This window comes from Carettochelys insculpta, chromosome 18 (assembly GCF_033958435.1).
Source record: "Carettochelys insculpta isolate YL-2023 chromosome 18, ASM3395843v1, whole genome shotgun sequence".
NCBI lineage: Eukaryota > Metazoa > Chordata > Testudines > Carettochelyidae > Carettochelys > Carettochelys insculpta.
Genome location: NC_134154.1, coordinates 6480439 through 6493589, shown reverse-complemented (window position 1 = coordinate 6493589; position 13151 = coordinate 6480439). Strand labels below are relative to the sequence as shown.

Below are 13151 nucleotides of genomic sequence, written 5' to 3'. Positions count from 1 at the left end.
TGCACCCCCTTCCACGCTCCCCCAGCCCAGTCTGTTCTGCTCCTCCCCCTGCTCAGCCCCCACCCTGCTCCTGCACCCCCTTCCACGCTCCCCCAGCTCAGTCTGTTCTGCACCGTCCCCCCGCTCAGCCCCCACCCTGCTCCTGCACCCCCTTCCACGCTCCCCCAGCCCAGTCTGTTCTGCACCCTCCCCCCGCTCAGCCCCCACCCTGCTCCTGCACCCCCTTCCACGCTCCCCCAGCCCAGTCTGTTCTGCTCCTCCCCCTGCTCAGCCCCCACCCTGCTCCTGCACCCCCTTCCACACTCCCCCAGCCCAGTCTGTTCTGCACCCTCCCCCTGCTCAGCCCCCACCCTGCTCCTGCACCCCCTTCCACACTCCCCCAGCCCAGTCTGTTCTGCACCCTCCCCCCGCTCAGCCCCCACCCTGCTCCTGCACCCCCTTCCACGCTCCCCCAGCTCAGTCTGTTCTGCACCGTCCCCCCGCTCAGCCCCCACCCTGCTCCTGCACCCCCTTCCACGCTCCCCCAGCCCAGTCTGTTCTGCACCCTCCCCCCGCTCAGCCCCCACCCTGCTCCTGCTCCCCCTTCCACGCTCCCCCAGCCCAGTCTGTTCTGCACCCTCCCCCTGCTCAGCCCCCACCCTGCTCCTGCACCCCCTTCCACACTCCCCCAGCCCAGTCTGTTCTGCACCCTCCCCCCGCTCAGCCCCCACCCTGCTCCTGCACCCCCTTCCACGCTCCCCCAGCTCAGTCTGTTCTGCACCGTCCCCCCGCTCAGCCCCCACCCTGCTCCTGCACCCCCTTCCACACTCCCCCAGCCCAGTCTGTTCTGCACCCTCCCCCCGCTCAGCCCCCACCCTGCTCCTGCACCCCCTTCCACACTCCCCCAGCTCAGTCTGTTCTGCCCCTCCCCCCGCTCAGCCCCCACCCTGCTCCTGCACCCCCTTCCACACTCCCCCAGCTCAGTCTGTTCTGCCCCTCCCCCTGCTCAGCCCCCACCCTGCTCCTGCACCCCCTTCCACACTCCCCCAGCTCAGTCTGTTCTGCCCCTCCCCCCGCTCAGCCCCCACCCTGCTCCTGCACCCCCTTCCACGCTCCCCCAGCCCAGTCTGTTCTGCCCCTCCCCCCGCTCAGCCCCCACCCTGCTCCTGCACCCCCTTCCACGCTCCCCCAGCTCAGTCTGTTCTGCCCCTCCCCCCGCTCAGCCCCCACCCTGCTCCTGCACCCCCTCCAGACTCCACACTCCAAACTCACTTTTGCACCCTCCCTCCTGCCAGACCCCCCCATCGCCACCCAGCCTGCTTCCCAGAAGTCCCCTCTCATGCCCCAATCCCCTAATTTTCCTCCCCACCCCAGAGCCTGGGGGAGGGACGGTATCTGCCCTGACTAGCTGTCACATGGGTCATTTACCAGGGACTAGCTGGGCCCCGGGCTCTCAGGTGCACAGGGCCCTGAGGCAGCATAAGCGGCTGGCACTCACCTTTATCTTCACCGCAGATGTAAGACAGCACTTAGATTTCATGCGCCGTCCCACACAAAGCACTGACACGCCCAGCTTGGTGCTCTGTTCCCCACAATGTCTGTATACCCCAAGGCCCCCCTGCCAGCCCCACAGCTGCCCCCAGGCGAGAGGGCAGGGCTACCTCCAGCATGTTGTAGCGGGAGTTATCACAGTAATCTCGGACGCCGATCTCAGTGCCCATGTACCAGCCGCTGAAGGGGCAGGCAGTGAATTCCAGGCCTCCGATCTCTAGCAGCATGCTGGACACAGCTGGCAAACCATACCACTTCAGCCCCAGGTCCTTGAACCAGGCGAACCTGCCGAGCACACGGTCGGATCAGCCAGGAAGCTGGATCCTCCCAAGGAGGGGAACGCAGGGGATCTGCCGCAAGAGCTATTCACAGGCTGCCTGAAGGCGGCGTTGTCTTACTCCAGCCAGCCAGTTCTTCTCACCAACCCTCAGAATGGCTCTTGGGAACAGGGGAGCAGAGCCCTGTGGCCATCTCCCCCCCAGGTCTGACAGCCGGGCGTTGGCTGGGCACGTGGAGGGGCCATCACACCGGGGGAGTTGTGGGGAGAACAGGAGCCTGAGGGCGGAGGGACAGGGGACGCTGAAGTGACATGAACCAGCCATGAGAAAGGGACCAGGGTCTCTGGCTTTCAAGCCTGTTGGGGGTGGGAGCGGGGGGGAGAAAGAAGCTCCCAGAGTTGCACCAATGCAGAAGCGGGCACAGCTCTCTGCTGGTGGGACTCCAGGTCCAAACGTGGACCCCTCCGAGGCTGGGCCCGGGGAAAGGCACCGGCGGCTCCAGCAGAGCAGAGTTCCGCAGCGCCTCCCCAGCAGCACGCAGACGTGCTCCAGCTTACTTGGGATGTCTGATGGGCACTTCCAGCACCAGCTCTGGGGGGATCTCGAAGAGCTCCGGGTCATTGCCGTTGGCCTGGAGGAGGAGCGGCAGGACATCAAATCGCCCCTTGGGGGCCTTCCACCCTTGCTGGATGCAAATCTGCAGCCAAAGAGAGCTCCCGTTACCCTTCTCAGCAGCACAACGGTCAGGCACCACAGGCAGGACGTGGGGGTCGCACAAGCCCTGCACAGCAGACGGCTCTTGTACTTCTCGTTAATCAGTGGTGTCCCTCCTCAGTCGGAGCTGGGGAGAGCCCCTACCTCAGGCTGAGTCGCAGGACAACGTTCTGCAATCAACAGGCAGCTCAGCCGACGCCCTGCCTGGTGCACAGACGCCGGCCCATGGGCTCAAATCCAGGGCCGCTTTGGCCTTCACCCTTGTCCCTGCGTTGTGTGCCCTGAGCCACCGGGGACCTGGAGGTGACAGCGGGTTTAGAACCCGGGCCACCCGCTGAGCTGACAGTATGGCGGGGGTCGTCTGTGGCGCAGGGGTGGGGAACCTTTTGGGTCAGTCCCCTCAGGAGGATGGAGAAGGAGCGTGGAGGGCCTGAGGTTCAGGATTCGCTGCATGGGGAGGGGCTGCCAAAGAGCAGGTGTGGGGGCTGGACCGGGCTGGGGAGAAAGAAAGTGCATAGTGAGCTGGGGGCAGCAGCGTGGTGGGGCCACCAGCCCTCTGGAAGGGAGGGCAGGATGGGGGCGGGAACAGCCTCGGAGTGGGGGAGTCTAGGCGAGGGGGAGGTGCACGTACCTCAGCGTGTCTCCGCTGCCCCAGCTGGAGGAACGGCAGCTTGGCGAAATGCCCCCCAGAGAGGCTTTTCTCCCTGCCTCTCCCAGGCCCCACCCGCCGGTAGCTCCGGCTGGCCGGAATTCCAGTGCTGGGAGAGGCCGGGGGAAAAGCCTCTCCAGGGAGCCAGGACCTGCTGTTCCCCCAGCTGCAGCAGGAGCTCGGGCACCCCTGCTTCCTGTTCCCATTTGGCCGGACCGGGCCCCAGCTTGCCCGGTCTGGCCTGTGAGGCTCAGGGCCCCCCACATCCTGCTTCGGGGTGGGCCGGATGCTGGGGAGTGGGAGTGGAGCTGGATCCAGACAAGTCACTGTCCGGATCCGTACCACAATCCGGCGGCTCCCCACCCCCGCTGTAGCAGTAGAGACACTATGACACACAAGCTCCGATTCCAGGGCTGCTGGCGCACGCAAGCACAATTACATGCTCCCATGGCAATCCGCAGGGACCCTCCACTGAGCGTCTCCCCACCCGCCTCAGAAAAAGCCAAGCAGACCAGGGTGGGTCGCCTAGATTCAGTCCTGCCGACAGGGGGAGTTAATCGCCATGGGGCCCCGCGACTGAAAAGGGCCTGGGGCTGCCAGCTGCCGCCACCGCTGTTTGACAGTGGCCGGAGCCTTGAGAGCTTTAAATCACTGCTGGACCACAGGCAGCATGCTGCAGAGCTCCGTGCCTCACCCACTCCAGGCAGCTCCGCGCGCCAGAGCGTGTGGAGGGGTTTGGCCTGGGTGGTACAGCTCTGCCCTTTCCTGCATGGACCCTCCCCCCAGTTCCCCACCACATTGCCTGGGACCCAGCAATCCTATCGGCCCCCTTGCCTAGTGCAGTTTGGCGGGTTTACTGCCGGGGTGTCCTGATGGATCTTTGGCTCTGTCGAGGATGATACCCAGAATGCAGCTTGCATGTGTGCTCAATGATGTGGGCCCAATGACCACAGCAGACCCCGGGAGGGCCCCCAGACACCACACGCCCGATAAGGATTGAAGGCCCCAGGCCAGGTTTATTGTTAAGCAAAGTACAGTAACAGAGGACTGACTCAGTCAGTGGGAAATTTCCACAGCCCCCTAGTCAGGCAGACGGTCCCCCCAGGACACCACAGCCGTGTCTACACGTGCACGCTACTTCGAAGTAGCGGCACTAACTTCGAAATAGCGCCCGTCACGGCTACACGCGCCGGGCGCTATTTCGAAGTTAACTTCGACGTTAGGCGGCGAGACGTCGAAGTCGCTAACCCCATGAGGGGATAGGAATAGCGCCCTACTTCGACGTTCAACGTCGAAGTAGGGACCGTGTAGTCGTTGCACGTCCCGCAACTTCGAAATAGCGGGGTCCGCCATGGCAGCCATCAGCTGAGGGGTTGAGAGATGCTCTCTCTCCAGCCCCTGCGGGGCTCTATGGTCACCGTGTGCAGCAGCCCTTAGCCCAGGGCTTCTGGCTGCTGCTGCGGCAGCTGGGGATCCATGCTGCAGGCACAGGGTCTGCAACCAGTTGTCGGCTCTGTGTATCTTGTGTTGTTTAGTGCAACTGTGTCTGGGAGGGGCCCTTTAAGGGAGCGGCTTGCTGTTGAGTCCGCCCTGTGACCCTGTCTGCAGCTGTGCCTGGCACCCTTATTTCGATGTGTGCTACTTTGGCGTGTAGACGTTCCCTCGCAGCGCCTGTTTCGATGTGGTGCCGCGCAACGTCGAAGTTGAACATCGACGTTGCCAGCCCTGGAGGACATGTAGACGTTACTGATCGAAATAGCCTATTTCGATGTTGGCTTCACGTGTAGACGTAGCCCACGTTATATACTGGTACAAAGAAATCACCCCTCACTGCCACCCTCTGACATTGTCAGGTTACCACTCAACACCCTGTACCTTGTGGGTTGATTAGATCCTCCCTATCCCTCAAGCTGTCCTTTAGACCCTTTCCTGAACCTGGCTCTGCATCTGAGGGGAGTGGGTACCAAGGTCTTTTTTAATGAGCTGGTGGTACCTTGTGATTTCAACTCATGACCGGTACCAATTAGTGTTCTGCACATGGGCCAGGCACCAATTAGTATTTTGCATTCTCAGCCCGGTTTGTGCCAACTTCTGGTATCGGGGGCCTGGCTTTTGCTCAGAGCTTAGCATTGCTTTACGCTAGCCATGTTTTGTCCATTGGTAGCTAGGCCTCAGGCCTCAGTCCAGGCCTTGGCTGCATGGGTGTAAGCCTTCATCTTACTACACCTAGATGGACTGAAACACTGCCGTGTTATAGGCAGAGGTCTGCAGCCCATCTAACCCTAACCCTAACCCGTCTTATAGACCACCAGATATTTTGCAGCATAAGCTTTTGTGGGCAAAGACCGCTTCATCAGATGCATGAGCAGGTCTTTGCCTATAAAAGCTGATGCTCCAAAATATCTTAGTCTATAAGGTGCCACAAGACTTCTTATTCTGCAAATTCGACACCCTCAGCTCAGGCTTGAACAAAGACTGCGAATGGCTGGCTAAATACAGAAGCAGCTTCCCCTCCCTTGGTGTTCACACCTCCAGATCAACTGCTGGTAATAAGCCTCACCCTTCCTGACTGAGCTAACCTTGTTATCCCCAGCCTTGCTCTGGCTTATTTATACCTGGCCCTGCAGACTTCCATGACCACCATCTGATGAAGTGAGTCTGTGCTCACGAAAGCTCATGCTCAAAACTTTTCTGTTAGTCGATAAGGTGCCACAGGACCCTTCGTTGCTGTTACAGATCCAGACTAACACGGCTACCCCTCCGATACAAGACATCTTGTTTTTGAAGATACAGACTAACTTGGCTACCTCTCTGATACTTGCATCCCGTCTGACTGCCTGGGAAGGTTTGCCATGAGGCACTCCCCTGTGGGAGGCTGACCTCTGGGAAGGATGGAGTCTTTGTCCCTGTGTACTGCTTACCTCGGTGAGCTCCACGTTGGCTGGGTCTCCCAGAATGGTGCCGTCTGGCTGCTTGTAACCAGCATAGCGGATGAGCTGGGCGTTCCAGATGCGAAAGTCATGCTTGCCGTCTGTCCTCTGCGGAAATATGGTGATAGCAGACCTGAAAGGCATGGATGGGAAGGCGCTGGCGTTAGTGACGTGAAAGGCAGCAGCCAGGAGGGCATGTGTCCTTGCCAAGGCTGAGTGACAATTGCATGGGATGAAGGACAGCCCCTGCCAGCATTTACAGCACCTCAGCTGCCATGGCTTCTACCCCGTGGTCTGTGCTTGCGAACATTCCTGGGACCTGATTAACCTCCAGACCCCCCAGGAAAGGAGAAGCTCCCACGGCAGAAATGTGCAGGGAGCCAGCCCAATGGAGCCTGCGTCCCTAGTCCCCATCCAACAGCAGCTCAAAAGGCTCCCTGGCCACATGGGCTTGGTTGGGGCAGCTGATGGGGAGAGAGCAAAACCCTCACTGCAGACCCAGGGCTCCCTCCCAGGCCCCGGGGGCTCACCTGAGGTTCCCTTTGTTGGTGGCATATTTGATGTGGTTGCAGATGTAATTGAACATCCCATGAGCTGTGGTGCAGTCTCGGGCATCGAACACCTGGAAGAGTTGAAAGGGGAGGTCTGCAGAACTCGCTCCTCCCTAAACAAGTGTGTGTCTCTGCCCGAGCAGGCCCAGCACCCTGGAAAGCCCTGGGGCCAATGCGGGCTCTGGCTAGCCATATGTGTGTCTAGTACTTGCAGCAACAGGAAGCCATGCAGTAGCTCAGGGGAACCCCCACACCTAGGGTGCGGTTCACTGGCCTATGCAAATGGCCTTAGACCACTTACTCAAAGAGAGGAGGAGTCTTCTCCACACCCTTAGCTGAGAGCCAGCTGGTGTTTCACTCAAATTATACAGGTGCCAGCATCTAGGTCCCAGGTTCAAATCCCCCTGCGGGGGGTTACGTCAACACCTAGCACCAAAGCCCTTTCCACTCTGGGGAGCTGGAGTCAGGACTAAAACTGGTTCTGTGCTTGGAGCCTTCTGGAGTCATAAATAGTGACAGACATATCCAGCAAACCAAAGAGCCCATCAGCTCTCCTGCAGTGAGGCCCTGGCTGGCAGAGCAGTTGTTGGAGCTAGGCCCAGCGGCCCCTCTGATTTTTGACATCCCTGTGTGGAATAAATTTTGTTACATGCACTAAGGCATGTGCAGGTGTGTACCACCAACAGAAACACACGCTACCCACTGCGGGCGCTCTACTCATCAGTTGGGCAGCACCTGAATCTCTCCTGTCCAAGTGCTCAGCTTACAGGGAACAAGAGCTAGGACTCACCTGCCTTTGCAGAGTTGTGCAGCGACCTGCAAACTGCAGCCTGCATTAGGCCTGGCTGCATCCTATTCATAGGCCAGTGCTCCTCTCCATGTTAATTAAAAGCAGCAGGAAGCTTCACTTTAAGTGAGAGGCAGGCTGGCTGGCTGGCTGGCTCCTTGCTGAGGCCCAGTTTGAAACTGCTACACAAATTGTTCATCAGCTTTGGTGTGACTGACTGCTCTGCGTATGTGTGTGCGTGTGTGGGGGGGGTTGGGGGATGGGTGCATGGCTTCAGACTGCAGCCACAGCCCACTGTCCCTGGAAACAATGCACTCAAACAATACCCCCAGCTTTCAGCCAAAAGTGCGCTGGGGCTGTGCCATATGTAACCCTGGCCGAGTTCCTTTGGCATCAGAGGTTTCTCCGTGGCCTCCATCCACAGCAGTTTTTAAAGTGGTAGCTGGCAAGCAGAGCCCAGAACCCAGAATATTTTGGAAGACGAGTGTTATCCCCAAAGTCTGCTTTGCAGTTTCAAAGGCAGATACCTCCTCCACCATCTGCGTAACCCCTTGCCCCCTTGAGCACCTTCTTTTGCAGTGCTCTGTCCTTTCCAGAGCCTCCAAACAAGCCCCAGCGCCCACAGACACTCTGGGCAAAGCACTGGATGTGGGTGCATTGGAAAGAATCCAGCAGAGGGCAACAAAAACGATTAAGGGATGGAGCAAATGAGTTATGAGGCAAGGCTGAGGGATTTAGGCTTATTTAGTCTACAGAAGAGCCAGGGAGGAGGTTTTGATAGCAGCCTTCAACTACCTGAAAGGGGACTACAAAGAGGATGAAGAGAGGCTGTTCTCAGTGGTGGCAGATGACAGAACAAGGTGCAATGGTCTGAAATTGGAGAGGGAGAGGTGTAGGTGGGATATTAGGAAAATCTATTTCCCCAGGAGGGTGGAGAAGCAGTGGAATGTGTTACTGAGAGAGGTGGTGGAATCTCCATCCCTAGAGGTTTTTAAGTCCCGGCTTGACAAAACCCTGAGTGGGATGATTTAGTTGGGATTGGCCCTGCTTTGGGCAAGGGGTTGGATTTGATGATGTCCTGAGATCTGTTCCGACCCTAGGATGAGTCACTGTGTCCTTAGTATCCAGAGGTCTCTCCCTGGATTGCCCTTCTATGCTCACTGAACCTTTAAAGAGCAACCTGCCACTTACCTGTAGCTTGGACCACTGAATCCTGCCTACGCAGCGGGATGCGTTGCGCCAGGCATGCTTTGCTCCATAGATCAGCTCAGTGTCCCGCAGCTGGTAGGTGTCTGTGGTTTCGATCTCCTTGGTCACTTCTTCCAGCCTCTCCAGGTGGGCCTTGGAGCCAAACCTGCACACGCGGAGAAAGGAGAAGAAGTGACCAACTCGACTGGTAGCACTAGCTGCCATTGGTGCACAAGTCTGCAGCCTGGTTGCAGCACACGCACATACATTCCAGCTGTGATCATAGTGGGGGCATATGTCCCTCCGAGCCACGGGTCAGATTCTGGAGGTGCCACATGGCAGGATGGAATCAGCCACGGCTGCCCTTACAGTCGCCACACAGATCACCTGCTTGTGTTCCCTGCTAGACGCACCCACCCACCTGGCGCACTGAAGCAGAGCGCTCCCACAACAGGGTTGTCCAAACTAGAGCAGCATGCTGACGGGCCCGTAAATGCCCTGCTACTCTTTTGCACCCTTTCGAGGCCAGCGCAGATTTCAGATTTTCAGCTCTTGGCTGACCTCGGGCCCTGCCACCTGATCACGCCGCCATGTCCGAGTTCGAGTCCAGCACTGACTGTGACAGGTCCGAGGTATTCACCCCACCGCGTAACTCGCGCCAACTGCCCACCCGCCAGTGCCAGAGCGCTTGCCTCTTTATGGAGGAGTAGTACTGATCAATGAAGTCCTTAGCCAGTGGAAGCAGCTGCTCTTTTGTCCGAGTGTCTTCTGGCTTCCGGACGTGCTGGGTCGGCATCATTACTGAGCCCATGCAGATCTGCTCTGTGCATGCGCTGGCCTGCAAGGGCGGAAGGGCCACAGAGGAAGCTCAGATTACTAGACGCACGTTGGTCACAATGGCATGGCCAGAGGGACGGGTGGCACACAGGCTGGTGAAATGCCAACAAGGGATCGGGGGGATCTCTCAGTGATTAGAGCACTGGCTCGGTAAACCTCAGGGTTGTGAGCTCAGTCCTTGAGGGGTGCTTGCAAGGGCCTGGAACAGGTTAGATTTCAACTAAAATCTGTCGGGAATGACGATAGGTCCTGCTGTGAAGGCAGGGGACTAGATCTGGTGACCTCTTGAGGTCCCTTCTAATTCTATGATCTAGAGATATAAATTTCCAGTGTGGTTACTTTCATGTGTGCATTTTCAGGCAATGGAGGCATGAAGGCACCGAGCTCAGTCATACTACTGAGGGATGTCCCTCACCCTGTCGGGCGTACAACTCATAAGAGTCCAACCTAATTATCCTAGGATTGCTTTCTTGACTCCAAGCTGCTGGAGGATAACCGAGGGCCACCTCCATGCCTTACCTTCCCAACTTGACAGCCTACAGCAGGCTTCCCCTACTCTAGCGGTAAGCCCCTCTGCAACATTTCCCTGCAGAATCTACAGCAAGGTGTCTCATTGTCTGCTATTGCCAAAGAAAGAGAACACTGGGATCCCAACATTCGTGTTTCACCAGCATCAGAAGGGTCAAAAGAGCTCAGATGCCTCTCTTTGGTTTGTTCATCCAGGGCAGAGCAGCTCTCTGAAGACGCAATGGCAGCACACAAGATGGGCTCAATCTGTTCAAACAACTAATTCTTCTAGTTAAATCAGGACCACTGGGTCCCACTCACCATGGCTGTCTGCAGATGCAAGGTATCGTGAAGCACCGAACCAGTCTCCCAGTTCTTGACTTTGGCAAACCGTGGGCACTTGGAAGGGCTTCCATTCATGACGTTCTTAGCTGGGGACTGTCTACCCGATGGTGGCGGCTGAAGGAGAGAAAAATAGTGATGTGTCAGACTGTTGCTCACTGATCACTTCCAGGAGAAGAGCTGGATGAAACAGCTGACGGACCTTGGACAACTTCTTCTCCTATGGAGAGCTGGGTAACAAGTGAGAACTGGATGATCTTGACCTCTACCCGCATGAATATTTGCCCACAATTAAAATGTTACTCTGTGTATCTGTGAAGTTAACACTACTCAGAAGCAGCCCAACTACGAAACAGCAAAAAGTCATAGAAATAAGAGAGGGAAATGACTGATTAGATCATTTAGTCCATTCGCTGTCACTGTAGGGCTTTCTCCCCACATTATATTCACTAGTGCATTATCTGCCACAGTTTTAAATGCACCAAAGCCAGTGTTGGTGATTTGACTACTCCAAGGAAGGGTATATTGATATCTGACAATTTCTTGAACGAATGAACAGGAAGCAGCCCTTTCCAGTGCCCCTTGTTGCTGGAGAAATGTAGGGCTGAAGACAAGCCAAAGGATTTTTTTGTCAGTGTGGAGCATCGGGGGACTAATTTATTGGCTTCTGAAAGCCAGCAGCCGTCGATATAAACAACACAATGTCTGACGCTGCTGAGTTCACTCCATCAGTCTCAGCAGAGGGGGAGTCATTAAGTCAGCACAGTGGGCAAGTTAGGCTCACAGGAATGTCATTTCAGTGTGTGGACTTACAGTTAGCTTGACGTAAACTGCCTCGAGTCAACCTAACGCTGTGGTGTACAGCTGGGCTAATTTACACCAAGGCTGAAAGAAAAAATATCAGCAACTCTTCTGCATTTTTCCATATTCCTTTTTACCACTGGCTGGGACCAGAACACAGGGGCCAATGGGAGCTCCGGCTGGCCAAACGATGCAGCTATTGGCGCTCCTTTGCCTGGTCCTGTACGGAAGCTGTAATCCCGTGCTCACGACACCATCACACATCATGAAGTAGTTGCAATGGCAGAAATTTGGCAGGGCGACTGCACTGAATGAGATGGTCTGTGATGAAGGAAGTCCATGTTTCAACCCAACTAGCTTTGCCAAGGCTTTTATACACTGGGGGTCAAAAGAAAGGAACTCACAGGAAGAGCATATAACCTACATATTTTAACCCAACTGTAAGGCTGACAGACCCAGGTTGCTGGCACCAGGGATTGAACCTGTGATCATAGGGGCTAAAGCCCACTGCTCTATCACATGAGCTAAAGGCCTCCTGGCTCTCAACCAAGGCTGTAGAGCAGAGACAACACTCTCTGTAGTATGAGGTCTCAGTGCCCCTGGATACTACATGCTTCCTGGGGCCGAGGAAGCACATCCCAAGCTTCTGAGACCTTCCAGCAGTTCTTCCCAGCCAATGCACCACCTGTAACGTCAACAAACCCAGGTTGCTGGCACCAGAGATTGAACCTGCAATCATAGGGTCTAAAGACCAGCACTCTACCACAAGCTAAAGGTCAGCTGGCTCTCAGCTGAGGCTGTAGAGCAGAGACTTCACTCACCCTAGTGTGAGGTCTCAGTGCCTCTGGGTAATACACAATGTTCTTAGAAAGCCCCTTTAAAGGATCTTGTCACTTAACATTCATTGGCTTTTCCTGGATCTAACTTTTCCTCCCTTCCACAGACCAGGAAATGGTCTTCACTCTTCTGAAGCATGTTCTAAAGCCAGCGACATCAACATTCCTACCTTTAGAAGCGGCCAAACTAAAAACCAGCCCCTCACTTGACACATTTGACCAGCCTGATAGCTGTGGAGATAACCGGGCAAGCACACCAAGCCATCATTGTGACCACCACAAGAAAACAGCTTATGGCCTAAAACTCCCCAGGGAAGACACATAATCTGACATGCCCGCAGCCTCCGTTCCAAACACAGCAGCAGGAAACAAGACCACGAGCTCCAGCTGCTCACTGGGACCTAGTGCGCTTTGCATTTCATTGCACTAGGCCATCACCACTGGCCTCAGTGGAAGAGCTCCAGCTCAACACTGGCCCAGCTGAAAGAAGCGTCGCCCCCCCAGCCTCCCACTAGGCCACTTTGCTCCATGTGAAAATGCCCTCCAGAAATGCCTAAGTGCTCAATAGAGAACAGCAGAGCTAAAGCTTCTGCCCACACAGCTTGTTCAGGAAGGCTCTGAAACCACTTTGTGAAACCTGCAAGAGTAGACGTGTGGTCTGGGTTCCTTAGGAAGGCGAGATAGCAGCTACCACACAAGTGCGGTGTCCTAGTTAAAGAGCAGCGGTGCGATTGCAAAATCTTCGGTAAGTTAGTATTTTTTCCCCTGGAAAATGGGGATTTTGTTACTCACTTCAATGCCAATAGGATCAGGTGCAGCGTCTGGTCCCCTCCTCCATGTGTATGGGTCAGGATAGGGAGGGGATACAGACTTCTATCTGGTAGCATATACTAGCTCTCCCAGGCTCTGGAGTCTCTCTCTACCCTGGATCGTGCTCTCCTGGGCTGTATGTCATCTCCCCAGCTGCTGGAGTAATATGATTAAATAAGTCTCTCAGCTTCTGTTTTAAAGTGTCTCTAGCCCTCCTGGTTGCAGAAAACAAAGTGAAAGGGCGAACCCTACAGGCTCAAAAACCCAGAGTCCCAAGAGTTGTTATTTTTGAAATCTTGGATTTCTAAGCAATCACACAGCTCTGGGGGGCCAGTCCCCTCATTTTTGAATGCTCGGGGGTGAAAACTCGCAAAATCACAACTCCTGCCCA

At 56.1% G+C, this 13151-nt stretch overlaps 1 protein-coding gene across 3 annotated transcripts in view; it reads right to left on the bottom strand.

Moving 5' to 3' along the window:
* The window catches only part of NOS1 (nitric oxide synthase 1), a 143282-nt gene that overhangs the window by 38235 nt on the left and 91896 nt on the right, over positions 1–13151 (bottom strand). For all 3 annotated transcript variants that reach the window (XM_075012302.1, XM_075012301.1, XM_075012303.1), the window contains exons 4-10: positions 10293–10430; positions 9320–9465; positions 8631–8793; positions 6632–6723; positions 6093–6234; positions 2366–2505; positions 1641–1815 (exon numbers count right to left, since the gene is read on the bottom strand). In XM_075012302.1, the coding sequence (XP_074868403.1) occupies positions 1641–1815; positions 2366–2505; positions 6093–6234; positions 6632–6723; positions 8631–8793; positions 9320–9465; positions 10293–10430 (996 nt within the window). The remainder of the gene's footprint in view (positions 1–1640; positions 1816–2365; positions 2506–6092; positions 6235–6631; positions 6724–8630; positions 8794–9319; positions 9466–10292; positions 10431–13151) is intronic.